Source organism: Jaculus jaculus, chromosome 4 (genome assembly GCF_020740685.1).
Source record: "Jaculus jaculus isolate mJacJac1 chromosome 4, mJacJac1.mat.Y.cur, whole genome shotgun sequence".
NCBI lineage: Eukaryota > Metazoa > Chordata > Mammalia > Rodentia > Dipodidae > Jaculus > Jaculus jaculus.
In genome coordinates, this window is record NC_059105.1 from 81666856 (window position 1) to 81685338 (window position 18483).

Below are 18483 nucleotides of genomic sequence, written 5' to 3' on the forward strand. Positions count from 1 at the left end.
AAATATGTTAAGGACTTTGCCTAATGACTTCCAGAACAAACACACTTGCCATACTGTATTAGTTTAGGATACAAGTGCAGTTTATGTATGTAGCATGTTAGTTAGGGACATAAACATTTTAAAGTATATAATATACAATCTTGTAGAGCAATATTTGAAATTGGTTGGCTCAATTAGAGGGTACCAGCTAGTGACTTTATAAAAGACATTTCTGAAGACATGATAAAAGATCTACTTGGATGTCAAGTTTGAAATATAACTTTCTAGGATCCTCCACCATGTTTTTAAGTGTTTGATTTTTTTTCCAGTAAGTATGACAGGGACTAATGAGCTACTTGCCAAAACTATTTCCCCTTCTTTCTGGGCTCACAGTTAATGTTATCTTCCCAGGCTCCTTTCCAGTTAAGCAAGGCCATATGCCCAAGTCAGAGCCACTAGAATCTGAGCAGAAGTAGAATGTGCCACTTCCAGCCCAACCCATAGACACCCTTTCCCGCAGGGAGGCTTTATTGGTGATTCCGCACATCAGTCCCTTCCATCTGGGTTGACACCAGGGAAATTTCAGCCACCCCTTGAAAGTGCCAGAGCAGCAAATTGCAAGAGGCCTGGATCTCAGCTCTCCACTTGGAGGCTGGCCATCAGCTAGGAGCACCTGCTTCCTATTGGTGAGAATTGAGCTAGTTCTTGGGAAGCCACTGAGCTGCTGCAGCAGAGAACCCCCCCGCCCTTACAATATAGCAGAGATATGAAGGGATAGGAGTGATTGCCAGTCTTTCAGGATCATTTATTTGTTTGAGACAGGGTCTCATGAAGACCCAGCTGGCCTCAGTATATAGCTGAAGCCAGTCATGAATTCTTGCCCCTCATGCCTCCATTTCTGAAGTGCTAGGATTATAGGCATGCACTGTCATGCCTGCTGTTTTAAAGGGCATACCCTAGTGTGTTCTCTTGCTTAGGGTAGTGCTGTCGATGATAGTCACCATCTCTCTGAGGTTTCAGGTATCAGTGGATTATGTGCTCACTTCTTAGCAAAATTGCTGTCCTGGGATTGAAGGAAGTTGAGAGACTGAACCCAGCGTTCTTACTCTAAATAAGAAAGTAACTGAAAGATGATAAGCTTCTGCAGAAAGCCATTGTGAAAATAGTTTTTCCTCTTAGCCATTGAAATTACCCAATCCCTGAAGTATGTCTCAGAGGGACAAAACATATTCTACATGGATCATGTCTGCTATTCAAAACACTCTGTTGAAGTTTCTGCAGTCAGGTGGGTTTAAGATTCACTAGTGGTTCTGACAGAGGAGTGTGAGAAAACCACTCATGCAAATCTTGCAGATAGGTGCGAGGTGAAGTGCAGGTAGATGGGGGAGGTGAGGTGCAGAGAGATATGTGGGAGGTGAAGCAGGTAGACAAGGGAGAGGTGAAGCAGGTAGACGGGAGGGAGGTGAAATACAGGTAGACAATGGAGGAGGTGAAGTGCAGGTAGATGGGGGAGGTGAATTGCAGGTAGACAGGTAGGAGATGAAGTGCAGATAGATAGGTGGAGGTGAAATGCTGCTCCCTGAGATAAAGCCAAAGATTGGACCACATATGCACGAGTGCATATGTGCATGTAATGTGTGTGGTTTTGTCTCTAAAACAAGGCCGTTCACCCTAGTGATTTCTCAGCAACTAGTGGAGCACCAAAAGATACTTTAAACAATAAAGGAAGAACCCTTCATTATTTCATCTGAAAAACCTGAGGCTTAATCTCAGCTCTTTCCCTTACCAGCTGTGTTGTGCCGATCACAGACAGACAAAGAGGCATTAGGTATAACACCATGTATAAGTGGGAGTTTCCTCTTCTGCAAAGGAGATCATACCTACGTTAGTTGCTGTGGGAATCATGTGAATCAACATCCCATATGTCATAAGTTCAGGCACAAAGAAGGTACTTCATTAGTGGTAGAAGGAAGACAGACATCTGGACAAATAGATTACAGACCACTCTGTGTTAAAGTAGAAGAAAGACAGACATCAAGACAATAGACCACACTGTTTTGAAAACATCTCCTGTCTTCTTAGCTTATTAATAGTTGTGCATCATGATTTTTTGGCATGTCTGTGTGCTATTATTCATATATGTAAGTGTGTTTATGTGTGTGTTGGTACATGTGTATATGGGTGCACAAGCATGTTTGTGCATGTAGAAGCCCAATAGATTGACATCAGGTGCCTTACTTAGTAGCTCCCCACCTTATTTTCTGAGACTCAGTCTCTCACTGAACCCTAGACCTCACCGATGTGGCTGGACTAGGTACTCAACGAATGCTAAGACTCTTTCTTTCTCTGCCTCCCCAGCACTTTGATTAAAGACATGCTCCACCATGCCTGACATTTTACATGGTTTCTGGAGGTCTGGCACTTTGATTAAAGACATGCTCCACCATGCCTGACATTTTACATCGTTGCTGGAGGTCTGGGGTCAGGTCCTCACAATTTTACTACAAGTACTTTATCCACTGTGCCATCCCCAGCCCCACCTTCAGGTCATTCCTAGATAGGGGTCCTCGGAAAATCACTGTGAGGCATGAACCCCATGCATAACATTTGAATTCAGGTGCAATGCAATTAATAAGTATCAAAGGCCACCTTGATTAAAAAAAAAAAGCCCTTCAAGTCTAAGTATCAAAACAGCAGAAGAGAGAAAAGTTATATTAAAATGATGAAGCAGAAAATGGATGGAGGCCACACAAAGGCAAGGAGTCATGGTCTAGAGAGGAATGCTGTTGTGGTACTGCCAGAAAATCCACCCACATCATCTGTTCCCTTACACAGATGGAGAATGGAGGCAGATTGACACCTACTGATAAGGGGCATCACAAATCTCTTTCTTTCTTTCCTCTTTCCTTCTTTCCCTTTCTCCTTCTCCTTCCTTTCTTCTCCTATCTAACCTTCTCCTCTTTTTCTTCCCCCTTTTCTAATCTTCCATCACATTCCCATTACTGGAGTATTCTGACTTCCTGTCACTCAGAATTTACATTGGTGCAATGAGCAAGAATTCTGGAAACTGGACTTAGAAGAACTTGATCCAAGTCCCAGCTCTGCCACTCCGGTGTAACTTTAACTTCCTTTGACCTTTCTAAGTTTATTTCCTGGGCTGGAGGGATGGCTTAGGGGTTAAGGTGCTTGCCTACAAGGCCTGCAGACTTAGATTCAATTCTCCAGAATCCACATAAGCCAGATGTGCATGGTGGTACATGCATCTGGAGCTCATTTGCAGTAGCTAGAGGCCCTGATGTGCCCATTCTCTCTTTCTAGTGAATAAGTAAATAAAATTAATAAATTTATTTCACTGGACTGAAGCATCGTAAATAAATATATCTATATGTGAAAAATCTTTAGAAACAGAAATATCCCTTTGTGTCCTATTTATAATTGAAAATAGTTTAATGTGAAAGCTGAAAGTGTGTTATATAATTATGTCATCCCCACTTGACTTCAATGAACAATGTGTTTCCCATATTACCAATAGAATTTGGGAAAATCTCAAGAACATAAAGCTAAATGAAAATATACAGAATATAAAGTAACATCATTATAACTCTTTTGTTTGTGTATGTGGTATATGTGCATATATGGTTCCATGTGTATGTGTACACACATGTGTGGGTACATATGTGTATATTTGTGCTTGGTGGCAAGAGGTGAACATAGCGCTTTCTTCAGTTGTTGTCCACTGTGTTTTTAAATTTTTTTGTTTATTTTTATTTATTTGAGAGACACAGATAGTCAGAGAAAGAAAGAGGCAGCTACAGAGAGAATGGGTATGCTAGGGCCTCCAGCGACTGCAAACGAACTACAGATGCATGTGCTACCTTGTGCATCTGGCTTACATGGGTCCTGGGGAACTGAGCCTTGAACTGGGGTTCTTAGACTTCACAGGCAGGCACTTAACTGCTAAGTCATCTCTCTAGCCCTATGCACTGAATTTTTGAGACAGGGTTTCTCACTGAACATCAAGCTTACTGATTCAGCTAGACTAGCTGGCCAGCATGCCCTAGGGAAGGAATCCTTATATCTCTGCCTCCCCAGAGATGGGATTACAGGCACACACTTGGCTTTGTATGGGGATACAGGGATTTGAATTTAAGTCCTCATGCATGCACTGAAAACCCTTCACCAACTATACATCTCCCTAGTCCCTACAACTACTTTTTCTTTCTTTTCTCTTCTGCCCTTTTGTTTTCTTCCTCCTCCTCTTCCTCTTCTTCTTCCTCCCTCGTCATCCTCCTATTTTTTTTCCTTTTAGACAGGGATCCATGTATCCCAGGCTGACCTTGAACTCATTATCTAGCAGACAATAATCTTGAATTTGTGATTTCCCTGCCTCAACCTTCCAAGTTCTGGGTTACAAGTGTATGCCACAATACTCAGTTTATGATGAGCTGCATCCCCAGTTCCATTACAACTATTTTAATGTCTATTTCTTAAAAAGAAATGGAAGAGGGGATATGTGGGAAAATGTGCTCAAAATATATATTCATATAAAATATCTTTATGTACCCCAGTAAAATAACTATTTGCCAGTGGCAAAAATAATCAGTAAGTAAGTAGTAAATAAATACATAAATAAATGGAATGGAAGAAAAGAAAATGGATTTATGGTGTCTAGGTTTAGATGATAGGGTCTGTAAGATATGCTTCAAAAACTCATACATTTTTCACATATTCCTAGCTTTAAGTAATGAACAAGAATTGCTTTTATAATTTATATATAAGGTAAAATAAGTGATACAGAAATGCAATTTTCTCAGAAGTGTTCCATAAACAAATTTCTCATGAGATATTTCTTATAAAATAACAAAAATCTTAATAATATGAAGTATTGAATAGTGGTTATTTTCAAAAATAGAACAACAGAGGGTTGTTAGTCTTGTTGAATGCTTTCATGATTTAATAAAATGAGAATTAGTGAGGTTCCACAATAAACATGGATGTTAAGTTGTGACCTCAATCTGTTTAGACATAATGAATTCTGAATACCCAGCAGTATTGTCAATAAAATTGTATTTATCTCCACAGAACAGAGCATCCAAGTAATCGTGTTTGCATTGGGCTTAGTTTGGGAACCTCGATGTCTTGGGGGTGGAAATGATTGGTCGTAATGCTCCCATTCTCAGTTGTCTCCAACAATTAGTGTGGCTTCAAGACCTCTTGGGACCTCTGACAGTTCCCTAACCAAAAGTGTCAAGCTTATTTGGGAAAGTCATAAAAAAATAGAAGAAATTCAATCATTATTCCTGAAGTTAGAAATACTTTTACCTTTACGTCCCCAAACATAGCTGGTAGGTTGTGTGTTTTTGTTCCTAAATCCAAGTGGTAGAGAATGTCTTCCTCCATAGCATCCAGGTAAGGATTCTTCACATGCACAAACCTTTTGCTGGGTACAAAGCACACAGTCACAAACACAATGATGATATAAATGTATCTGGAGTTGGGCTAGGGAGATGGCTAAGTGGTTAAGGAACTTGCATTCAAAGCCTAACTACCCAGGTTTGATGCCCCAGTACCCATGTAAAGCACGAAGTGTCACATGCATCTAGAGCCCATTTACAGTGACTAGAGGCCCTGGAGGGCCCATACTCACATACTCTCTCTCTCTCTCCTTGCAAATAAATAAATAAATAAATAATAGTTTTAAAAATATCTGCAGTAAAAGCATACAAAAGAGAAAGGTTAGGATTATCAGTAACATAGCTACTGGATACAAACCTTTTATGATTAAATGTCTTATACAAACAGCTAATATTGCTATACACCTAGCATGTGCTGAGCACAAAACAAAGTGTGAGAATTGTAGTGTGGCATGAAAGCTGCATAAAATCAGTACATTAACTCCCTTAATCCCATAATTGCTTCATTATATAAGTAACATTAATACTCCACATTACAAACAGAGAAGCTGAGGCTTATGGGAGTTGAGAAAGTTTTGTAACATGATGTAATCAGTAAACCTACAGTCATTGCCATTTGGCTAATTCTGGTCCTCTTTCTCTCAGTTGGGGGGCTGTGCATGAGAGTTACAAGACTCTGGAGTCAAATTGCCTGGATTATAGCTCTAGCTCAGCCAGATGTGTACCTCCTGAGCAGCCATGAGTAAGTTATCTTCATCCTTCCTCTTCCTTATTGATGAAATGGAAATGGTGAAAGCTGATGCTTTGCACGTTTGTCAGCCATGGATTAGATAATATGGGTAAGGCTCTGGGATATAGCTCATTGGTAGAGCATATACTTTCATGTATGAGGTTCTAGGTTCAACCCCCAGAACCACAAAACAAGGTAAGGCTGTAACACATTGCATGTGCAGTCAACAAGACAACGAGCTATCACTGTCATAGTTCCTAGCATTGTGTAGCTTCATTAACATCAGCAAGAAGGGGTTGTGTTTCAATGGTAGAACACTTGTCTAGCTTGTGCAAGGCCCTGGGTCCAAAAAAGTAGACTGTCAAAGAGTGCTGTGTGTTCATGAAAACTAAATCATTTTCCTCTTGGGCCCACTGATTGGCAAACCTCCCAGTAAAATGAGGTCATGTGGCTGAGTTCTGCCCAAGGGAAAAGTGACGTGCCTACTTGTACTGCCTGGCTGTGAGATAAGCTCTGTGGCCATGTGAAGCCAATGCTTCTCTTTACCCTATCAGCGCAGTTTGGACTGAGCAATGAGGCATGGGGCTCTTAAATAATCTTAGCCTGCTTGACCTCTAGGAAAGAGATTGCTAGTTTTGACTGGTATACTTGGAAATTATCCATGTCCTGTGAGAAGGATTAGGTGAGAAAGAATGCCACAGGATGATGTAATGAATGCAGAAAGATGAACAGGCTCCTGCCTGTTCATGTCCTCTCCTCTTTGGGGGTGTCACCCAGCCAGTGCCTCACCACAGTACTCATTCATCCTAGCCATGTGTGGCCACTAGTCCCCTGCCCCTCCCCCTATTGCATCTGGCACAGGTCAGCAACTGTGTGTTCCCCAAACAGTCTTCTATGCTCGCCGTGGAGACCATAGCTCTACCTCTTTGTGCTCATCTTGGTCTGGTTCTCAATTGCCCTGGGGAGTATGTCTGTGTTTGAGTATGTTATGAGTCCTGCGTTCTCCTTCCGCTTTTCTCAGGACTCAGTACACAGTACTTCTCAAAGCTAAACATATTTGGCCAAGTTCTGTTTAAGGAAATTCAGATTCAGTAGGGTGTGTGTGTGTGTGTGTGTGTGTGTGTGTGTGTGTGTGTGTGTGTATGCTTTAGCAAGCTCCTCACTGGTACTTATGTTGGTGGTCTGTGGGACATACTTAAGTAGCACTACACTGAGGACCCCGCCATATGCGAGTGCATCACCTTTCCACTTAAGGACACAGCCCCAGCCTCAGTCCCTATCAGAGCACTTCCAGGTGGCCCACCAGTTCTTCTGGTCTTATCTGGTAAAAATTATGGCATGCAAGACAGAAGCTAATGCTATATGTGGGACCTAATTTTTATTTACAAAATATATTCTTCATAGCCTTTGGCTATTCTGGTTACAATAATATACCACTTTAATTACTAGGGATAACAACTTATCTATCCCATACCACAGTGAGTTAAGACATCTTTGCCAAAAACCATCTGGACATTCTTTGCTCTTTTCTCTGATTCCCTCTTAATACTTTAAACTATCATTTAAAAAGGTCTTAGATGAGCTGGAGAAACGACTTAGGAGTTAAGCGCTTGCCTATGAAGCCTAAGAACCCCAGTTCGAGGCTCGATTCCCCAGGACCCATGTTAGCCAGATGCACAAGGGGGCACATGCATCTGGAGTTTGTTTGCAGTGGCTGGAGGCCCTGGAGCGCCCATTCTCTCTCTCTCTCTCTCTCTCTCTCTCTCTCTCTCTCTCTCTCTCCCTCCCTCTTTCTCTCTCTGTCTGTTGCTGTCAAATAAATAAATAAATAAAAATGAAAAAAAGGTCATAGATATATTTATTTATTTGCAAGCAGAGAGGGAGATTGAAGAGAGAGAGAGAGAATGGGCATGAAGGGCCTCCAACCACCGCAAACGAAAGCCAGATGCATGTGCCACCTTGTGCATCTGCTTCCACATGGGTACTAGAGAATCAAACCTGGGTCATTAGGCTTTGCAGATGAATGCTTAACTGCTGAGCCATCTCTCCAGCTCACTTTAAGCCATCTTAACAAACCTCATGACCTCATAAACCTCCTATAATTCTCATCTTGGCAGTACCTTAAAATCACCAAGAAGATTGTTTTTAAAACACTGACAGCCAGGTCAAAATTAATTCAGAGTCTCTGCAAGTACTTTTAAATCTTACCATTTGATGTGAAGCCAAGGAGAGCTGCTGCTGTAAGCCTTTGTTCATGAAGGATCCTTCAAGTTTTTTTACTTATCAAAATCCTAGTCATTAAGCCCAACTCAAATATTGCATCTTCCATGAAAGGCTTTCTAAGCAGTTTCCATCCCTAATCAATATCTTTCCCTCACTGTGCTCCTAAAGCTGTTTCATACTAATGCTGTTGCAATGGAGTTAATTTTCTGTCTCCCCAGGAAGATTATAAATTCCTTGATTGGAGCTGTCTCATACATCTTCCTCTAATCTCTAAGTCCTAACAAATCCTATTTGTTAACCTAAATTTAACTGTTCAGGAAGTGGAACAAAATACTATTAGTTTTCTCCTCAAAAGCATTAGAAGTAACGGGATCTTAATTAGTTTGTGGGTCATACCTTGTTTGAAAATAAAGTACTCCATGATATTGTAACAAGCCTCTAAATCCCAAAGCAGAGGAGATCTCCTCTCATCCTTGGGAAGAACAAGAGGACGTTGACCCACAGTCCCTGTGCAAAGTATGGTCAATGAAGTAGCAGGGGCAGCATAGCCTGGCCCAGGGCACTGGTTAGAAGGCAAAACCATAGAACCTAGACTCTGAATCAAAGCTAGTATTTTCATAAGCTTTAATAATTCAGATACACATTAAAGTTTGAGAAAGACTACCATCCTCTTCCTCCTTCAAATTCAATTTTACTCTTTGTATCATTCTTCCAAAGCTGTTTTCATGATATAGAGATTTTCCTTTGAATTTCCAACTGAATCTACAAACCATTCTCTGTAAGACACTCATTCATCTATTCTACTGATTCTAACTCTACCTTAACTCTACTATCAGAATCACTAGGGAAACTTTAAAGAGTACTGATAGCTGAGCCGGTTCTCTAAGACTTCTGGTTCAGATAGTCAAATAGACATGGGCCTTGATAGTTTAAAAATAATGGATATTGTGGCTGAAGAGATGACTTAGAGGTTAAGGCACTTGGTTGCAAAGCCAAAGGACCCAGATTTGATTCCCCAAGACTCAGGTAAGCCAGATGCACACAGTAGTGCATGTGTCTGGAATTTGTTTGCAATGGCTGGAGGCCCTGGCATGCCCATTCTCTCTCTCTCTGTCTCTGTCTCTTTCTGTCTCTCAAATAAATAAATAAAAATGATGGATATATTCCATCTTTCCTACCTTCAAGAAGAAATTTTCACTAGGCATAGTGGTGCAGGAAGGCAGGAGGATCTCAAGTTGAAGGCCAGCATGGGTTACCCAAAGAGACAATGTCTTAAAACATCAAGGGCCAGTGGTGTGTCTACATCCTCCAGTTATTTCTAAAGATAGTTAGGGTTCAGAATCACTTGATCCCTAGTACCCTTCATTCCTAAAAGAAAAGATATCCTCAAGCCAGCATCCTTTTGTATTCATTACAATACTTCTCCTGATTTGTCTGAAGAACTCTTCCATTTTCTTGATGGTTTTACCACTGTTTAATGATTCCTCCATCTGAAGGATGTTTATAGAATATTTTTGTCCCATTGGCTCAAGCAAAGCACATGAAAGATCACATTATCAGGCTCCCTGGTTATTTAGGATCTTTTTTGGTTTGGTATGAATTTTAGGATTATTCTCTTTCTAGGAAAAAGTCATTGAAACTGTGCTAGGAATTAAACTGACTCTGTAGACCACTTTGAACAGATAGTATGTTCATTTCTGCAATTTCAGTTCTTTCTCTCAAAAAATGTGTGGAGACATGCTGGAGAAATTGTCCAGTGGTTATGGTGCTTGCCTGCCAAGCCTGGTAGGCTGGGTTCAACTCCCCAGTACCCATGTAAAGCCAGATGCACAAAGTGGTGTCTGCAGTTGGAATTCATCTGCAGTGTTTAGAGGCTCTGGTATGCTAGTTCTCTCTCTCTCTCTCTCTCTCTCTCTCTCTCTCTCTCTCTCTCTCTCTCTCTCTCCCTCTCCAACCCCCACCTGCCTCTCTTCTCTCTTTGCTTGCAAATAAATATATAAAAATTTTATAAAATGTGTGGTATCTTTCATGTTATCTGTGCCTTCAAAAACAGTTCTTGGTTAAGTTTATTCCTTAGTGTCTTATTCTTTTAAATGTGGTTGTAATAAGATTGTTTTAGCTTTTTTCAGGTAATTTTTTGTTAGTATATAGGAATACTACTGAAATACTACTGACCTTTGTACATTAATTTTACAACCTAAAACTAATGAATTTGTTTATCAGTTCTATCAGAGTTTACTTATTTATTTTTGGTGGCACTTTTAAAAGAACAAAGTCAGGGGTGTCATAATCCTTGATAAAAAACATAAAGCTATCATGGGGATGGTTATGGTGGTATGTGCCCATAATAAGTATTTAAACTACTCCACCAAGCAGCATCCAGACCAGCTGATCCAAACTTCAGGCTGACCTAGCCAGTTGAGGCAATCCAAAAACCAGCTTCACAAATAAATATAGATGCCATAGAAACTCACCTGAAAAGCCTTGCTTGTTTAACCTACCAGCAATTATTAGAGTCAAAAGAACCATTGCTGTCAATTTTCTACTAGGATATTCCCATAGCAGGCATATCCACCAGCTAGGGTCACTGTGGGTATTAGTAGTCTACTTTAGGAATAATATGAAGGCAATATCTGAAACTTTAAGTTCCTATCCTGAAGATTAACTTCAGACTTAAATACCTAAGAACACAGATGATAAAACAAACATAAAATCCAAGTATTAAATTAACGAGAGATGTAAAAATTCCAACACAGTCATATAAGAAGCACAAATATGAAGGTAACATAACTTTTCCAAAAGCTATAAATCAAGAGTAATGATCTTCAGTGAGACTGAGTTAGATGAAATGCCAGGCAAAGGATCAAAAGAATGATTATAACTATGTTTAAAGAAATTAAAGGAGAAAACAAACTCCTGAAGAAATCCTAAGAGAATATAGTAAATCAACTTAACAAAATAAGGAGGGTAACACAAAACATAAGTAACAAAATAGAAACACTGAATGAAAGCCAGTCTGAAATACTGGAAATTAAAAACTAAGTCAATTAAAAACTGTAGAAAGTCTCACCAACAGGATGGGTCAAACAGAAGATTGAATATCAGAACTTGAAGAAAAAGTAGAATATGTGAATCATTCCAACAAGGAGAAAGACAAATTAATAAGAAGGGATAAGTGGGATTTACAAGACCTTTCAGATACTATAAAGGAAATCAAGCCTAGGACTTCTGGGTATAGAAGAATAATTTCCATCTAAAGGCATAACAAATATTTTCAACAAAATCATAGGAGAAAAATTGCCCAACATTAGGGAAAGAGATGCCAATATAGATTCATATTTAGAATACCAAACAGTCAAGATCAGAAATAATTATACTACTAAATACACAGATCAAAGAAAATATAGTAACTGCAGTAACAGAGAAGCACTTAGTCACCTATAAAGACCAACTCATCAGAACAATGACAGATTTCCCAAGAGAGGCTTTAAAAGCCAAAAGAGCTTGGAATGATGTACCCCAAGTTCTGAAAGACAACTGTCAACCCAGACTGTTATATCCAACAAAGCTATCTGTCATGACTGAAGGAGAAAGATGAACTTTACATAATGAAGACAGGCTAATTCATAATACATTACCACTAAGACTTCTACAGAAAATATTTGAAAGAATACTTTGGACTGAAGATAAGGAAGAGAATATATATGAGGCCACAGGAAGGAATAAACCATGCTTGAACAATATGGAATGCAAGAGAAGAATAAAAAAACAAGCGCTACAAAATCAACAAGAATGGCAGGATGTAAAACACACCTCTCAGTGATAACTGTGAATATCAAGGGTCTCCATTTCTCAATCAAAAGACACAGACTAGCAGAATGGATTGAAAGATGAGATCCTTTTTTTGTTGCCTCCAAGAAATTTACCTCTTCATAAAAGACAGACATTACCTTAGGGTGAAAGGATAGAAAATGGTACTTCAAGCAAACAGGCCTTGGAAATTAAGGAAGACACCAGAAGATGGAAAGATCTCCCATTATCATGAACTGTAATAATGAATATTGGAAAAATGTTCATCCTTCCAAAGCAATTTACAGATTAAATGCAAGTCTAATTAAAATTCCAGCTATGTTCTTCACAGAAATAGAAAAAAAATGAAATTCAAAAGGCCTCTTATAGCCAAATATGTCCTCAGCATCACTACACCTATTTTTGAGTTATACTCCAGAGCCATAGTGATAAAAAAAAAGCACTGTACTGGCACCCCCAAAAAAGACATATAAATCAAGGAAATAGAATGGAAAATCCAGGTGTAAATTCATGTAACTACAAACACCTGATTTTTTTTTTTTATGAGCTAAAAATACACTGGAAAAGGAGCATTTTCAACAAATGGTGCTGTCAGAAGATGGGTATCTAATGTAGAATGAATTGAGACACTTATCTCTCACCATGCCCCACAGTGGATTGTAAATCCTGAATGAAAGCCAGTGTCTTATTTTATATGTAATATAAAACCTGAAATCCTGAAATGACTAAAAGAAAACAGAGAGAGATAGATTCAGGGAAGCACTTTCTGAACAGACTCCAGTAGCTCAGAAACTAAGATAACCAACAAACGGTTGTCTCAACTAACTAAAATCTTCTGTACAGCTAAGGAAACTAACAACCAAGCAACAATGGACAATCTACCGAAAGGCAGAAAAATTTCACCAGCTACATATCTGACAGAGGATTGATATCTAGAATATACAAAGAACTCAAAAAAGCAAACATAAAAAAAATGGGTCATGGAACTGAACAGAGTTCTCAAAAAAAGAAATACACAGCACCCCCACCCCAAAGAAAAATCTTTAGCCATTAGGAAAATGCAAATTAAAACATTTTGAGATTCCATCTTACCTCAGTCAGAATGCATATGCATATCATCAAAAATTCAAGACCACAAACATTGGAGAGGATGTAGAGAAAGATGAACTCTTATTCACTGTGGTTATGCTACAAACTGCTATAACCACTATGGAAATCAGTGTTTCTCAAAAACCTAAAACCAGCACTGCCATATGACCCAACTATACCACTTCTGGGCATGCACCCTAAAGACTCTACACGTTACTATATAAATATATGTATAGCCATGTGTATAGATGCTCTATTCACAATAGCTAAGAAATGGAATCAAACTAAATGCCCAACTGATGACTGGATAATGAAGTTTAGCACACACACACAAACACACACACACATATATATTCACACACATACATACAATGAAGTTTCATTCAGCCGTAAAGCTGAAATTTATAGGAAATGGGTGAATCTGGAAAAAATTACTGTAACTGTGGCTCAGGTTCAGAAAGATAAGCATATCATGTTCTCTCATATGCAAAAATGAGCTCTGAATATTTAGACTTACTGCAAGTTGGAGTAAGAAACAGCAAGAGAGGCCAGAAAGAAAGAATAACACTTGAAGGGAGGAAAAAAAGGAAGGAATTAGGTAAGGGAATAGTAAGTAGGCTAAAAGTGAGACAGAGTACAGAGGGTGGAAAGTCTAAGTGGGAGCAGGGAAAGGGCAGGTGTGAACTAAAGTTCTCAGAAAACACTGTATCTGCTGCACCTACTTCCAGCAAGGCTGAATGGACTGGTAAAGCTCCTGTAATCACAGATAGATGGAACTTTGCAAGTGAGAGCCAAATCATCTTGACCTGCCTTTAGCACCTTAATAGCCATTTATTGCCCACCTCTGTGTGAACTAACATCCTGGTGACTATCAGTTGATCAGGTGGAATCCTTTTTAAAATGCAAGAACAAACTCCAACTTCCACCAACCCAAGGGCTAAGAATATCATCAGACAGCATGGGAGGCCTATAATGGAGATTTCCCTGCTTTGCTGTAACCTGCCTATCTGATGGTCAGCCAATGTATTTGAAAGGTGCCTTGATTATGACTTTCTTTTGTTCTATAACTATAAAACTTTCATGAAATTGTTAACATGTTGGAACGTGGAACTTGAGGTAACCTAAATCTGTGTTCTCAGGCCATCGTCATTCATACTTGGCTCTAGAATAAACTATCTCTTATCCCCTTTGAGGTGAGAGCTGTGTCTTTTGTGTTGACAGGGGTAAGAGGGACCGATATTCAAAACTAAAGATATTATGAATAATTCATTTAGAAACACACTTCTTTGTTACTTAGTTAATATTTAAATATAATTTAAATAAAAAGAGAAAGTGTTGTGGGTGTGTTGGTGTAGTACACTGCTAAGGCAAAGAAAGCCTTACCCTGAAGCCTTAGATTGTTGTAGGAAAACCCTAGGACAGGGATGGGTCCCACTCCCTAGTGAATTATTGGTCAGGGAGGCCCATGAGACACCCAAAACAATAAAGGTTATTGCCTAATGCCCCTGGTTACCCACCTTAAATAAATGGTAAGGACACATTGCTGAAGACACCATATACTATGGTCACAGGACACTGAGAAATCAAGCTGTAACTGAGCTGGAACCTGCTTACTAGAAAGCTTCCACAGTGCTGGAAGGCATTGTGCTGGGGAGGTGAGAGGGGAAAGTCATCAGAAATCATAACAAGCAGTGGATCCTGCAAGCTACATAATCAACTAGCCAAGCAACACGTGCTAATCTGTACAATGGTGCCACATAAGTACAGTAGTAACCAATTGCTCTCTGCTTGGATTTAAGGCATGCTCACTGAGAATTTATGCCTAGCAGTGAAACTAAGTCAAAAGCCTAAATTGCTAGGCATGGAGGCACATGCCTTTAATCCTAGCACTTGGCAGGCAGAAGTAGGAGGATCACTGTGAGTTTGAGGCCAGCCTGAGACTACATAGTGAATCCCAGGACAGTCTGGGCTAGAGTGAAACCCTACCTCAAAACACAAAAAACAAACAAACAAACAAAAACAACAACAATAAAAAACCCAAACAAAACAGAAAAACAAAAATACTATAGCTTGCTGAGTGTAGGCCCCAGAGAGACCTACCACCATTTTTGGGCTACTTCTTTATATCAAGCTCAACAATTGCCTTTTAAATATATATGTTTTTGTCCATTGATTAATTCTGTTCTCACTTGTAGTTAGAGAAGTTTCTCTTTAAGATGTCAGTGAATACTGGGGAGATGAGACTCAAAACCTACTAAGGTGACAAGAAAAGTGAGTGCAGTGCTTGACACAGGATGAGTTAACTTTATTATACCTACTAGGACTCAGAGAACGTTGCAGAGGAAAGAATATGAATGCTGCTCTCACTGCCAGCCAGAGAACTTTCAATATGGAGGGGGCAGCAGATACTGAGGAGACTCAAAACTCAACAAAGCTGAAAATAAGAGGCTATTGATAGCTCAACACTAAAGGAGATATTTCTCCCACACCCTACAGGCTTGGGGAACAATTCAGAAGAGAAAGCAGAAAGAATGTTAGAGCCACCAAGTGAAAAGAAGTACTTGAGGGCACTGTCATGTGGACAAGAACAGACTACTGCATCCGTAACTTCAAAGTGTGTTTTAGATTGTTCCACAATGCTGGGATGAACAACCAAACCAGATACAATTTATGGGAGGAACAGGATTTATTTCAGGCTTGTAGATCCAGGGAAAAGTTCCATCAATGGCAAAAGAAGCTAACACCTGTTCATAAATCCAAGCAGAGAGAAAAAAGGCAAATAGCCAGCAAACACAAAAAACAAACAGGCAAACCCCAGAATACAAACAGCTCTCATACCTTTGGGCTGTAATCCAGATCCGCCCCCAGTGATGCACCCCTTCCAGCAGGCTGCTAGAAAACTAAGCTGGCAGTTTAACCTTACAACAAAATATACCTGAGGGTATTTGGGGTATTATGGGGGACATGCATTCACATTCCACCCCTGGCACCCATAGGCTCATAACCACCTCACACAGCAAATTGAACTCAGTGCAACCTCAAAGGTCCCATAACTTTTACCACCTTAAAGCCTTTTAAAATCCAAAGTCTCGGGCTGGAGAGATGATTAAGTGGTTAAGGCACTTACCTGCAAATCCAAAGGACCCAGGTTCAATTCCCAGGACCCATGTAAGCCAGATTCACAAGGTGGTGTATGTGTCTGGAGTTCATTCACAGTGGCTGGAGGCCCTAGCATCTCATTCTCTCACTCTCTCTCTTTCTCTGCCTCTCTCTCAAATAAATAAATAAAAATAAAAATATTTTTAAAATAATCCAAAGTCTCATCTGAAATACAAGACTGTCTCTTAACTGTGAGTACTGTAAAATCAAAACAAGTTACATAGTTCCAACACATAATGGCACAGAGTCAACATTTCCATTGCAAGAGGGCATAATAAGGAGAGACTGAACCAGTATGAAATCAATAACCTGTAGGCAAACATTAAACATCTGTAGCTCAAGTCCAACATAACCAATGACAAGATTCTGGATTTTTTCTGGCTGAGTAGCCAGAAAAAAAAAAAAAAGTCCAGCCCAAGCCAACAGCACTCCATGGAAGCCTTTGCACAGTCCTGGTATAACCAAAGCATGTTCTGGTCTCCACTGCTAACCACAGTTCATCTTAAAATAACCACACTGGTCACTACACAGGACATTGCCCTGCTTCACATGCCATATCTCAGCAACCTACTTCCATGCATTTGGTATGCTTTCATACCAATACCAGGTATGCAGCAATACACAATTTTGCTAGCCCAGGGGAAAAAAATGCATCTTGACCTTGAGCCTTCAGAATTCTTTCTTCCAGTCATCTCCTTTCAAAAGTTTGTATTCCTGTGCTGGAGAGATGGCTTAGCAGTCAAGGCGCATGCCTGCAAAGCCTAAGGACCCAGATTCAATTCTCCAGGTCTCATTTAAGCCAAATGCACATGGTGGCACATGCTTCTGGAGTTTGTTTGCAGTGGCTAGAGGGCCTGGTGCATCCATTCTCTCTCTCTCTCTTTCTAATAAATAAATAAATAAAAATAGATCTTAAAGAAAAGTTTGCATTCCTATTCATTCAACCTTTCCTGGGTGGAATTCTCTCACAGGTATTTTTTTTAATATACATATATTTTTCTAAATATTTATTTATTTGAGAGAAAGATACAGCGAAAGAAAAAGAGATAGGTAGATAGAGAGAATGGGTGCGCCAGGGCCTTCAGCCACTGAAAATGAACTCCAGCTGCATGTGCCACCTTGTGCATCTGGCTTATGTGGGTCCTGGGGAATCCAACAGAAGTCCTTTGGCTTTGCAGGCAAATGTCTTAACCACTAAGGCATCTCTCCAGCCCCACAGTTATCTTTTCTGTGTAGAGTACTTATCCAACCCTTAATAGTGGTAATCTCTTTAACAATAGCAGCTTTTAGCAACCTAAAATAAGACTCTGTACGAGTAAGTTGAAACTTGACTTTTTTCCAACTTTAAATTATATATTCACCAAGAATTCCAGTCCATTACTTTAAATTCAACCTTGATCAAACTCTTAGGGCTTGGCAGAAGAACACAGCCAGCCCTTATGCCAGTAGCCCAGTCTAACAAAGTCCTCTGTTGTCCTTCCTCCCCTTTGAAAGTTCATTAACCAAGGCAATTCTCTCTACATTTAGCATTTTCAAAATCTTACCAGAATAGCCCATAAAATCTGGCTTACTGCTCTGTATAGCTTCTCCAGACCCAAATACCAAGTCTATCAACATTTCTCCAGCACATGAGACCCCAAAGACCAAAATCCACATGGTCAGATTCATCCATATCACATACCAACTCTCTGGAACTGAATTCTGTTGTAATCAGCTCAAGTGCTGGAACGAACTTCCAACGAGACATGGTTTATGGGAAGAAGGCATTCATTTCAGCTTACAAATCCAGGGGAGAGTTCCATCAATGATGGAAGCTGGCTGTCTTTCATAAATCCAAGCAAGGAGGAAAAAACCAACATCCAGCAAACACTGAAAACAAGCAGGTAAGCATGAACCCCAGAACTCAAACTGTTCTCATATCTTTGGGCTCAGAGAGTCAAATTTCACAGTTTCTCTTTCATATGCAGATCCTAATTTCACATTCTAGTTTTGCATTTGAGTTGGAGTACAAGTCAGTAGTAGAGGCCAGGAAGCTAAAAACAAGCCATGAAAAAGGGAGGAAGGGGAGGGCTTAGGGGA

At 39.8% G+C, this 18483-nt stretch overlaps 1 protein-coding gene across 1 annotated transcript in view; it reads right to left on the reverse strand.

Annotated features, from left to right (window-relative positions):
• Positions 1-18483, reverse strand: part of Upp2 (uridine phosphorylase 2) — a 43349-nt gene that overhangs the window by 22963 nt on the left and 1903 nt on the right. The window contains exon 2 of the mRNA XM_004651861.3: positions 5302-5419. Coding sequence (XP_004651918.3) covers positions 5302-5419 — 118 coding nt within the window. The remainder of the gene's footprint in view (positions 1-5301; positions 5420-18483) is intronic.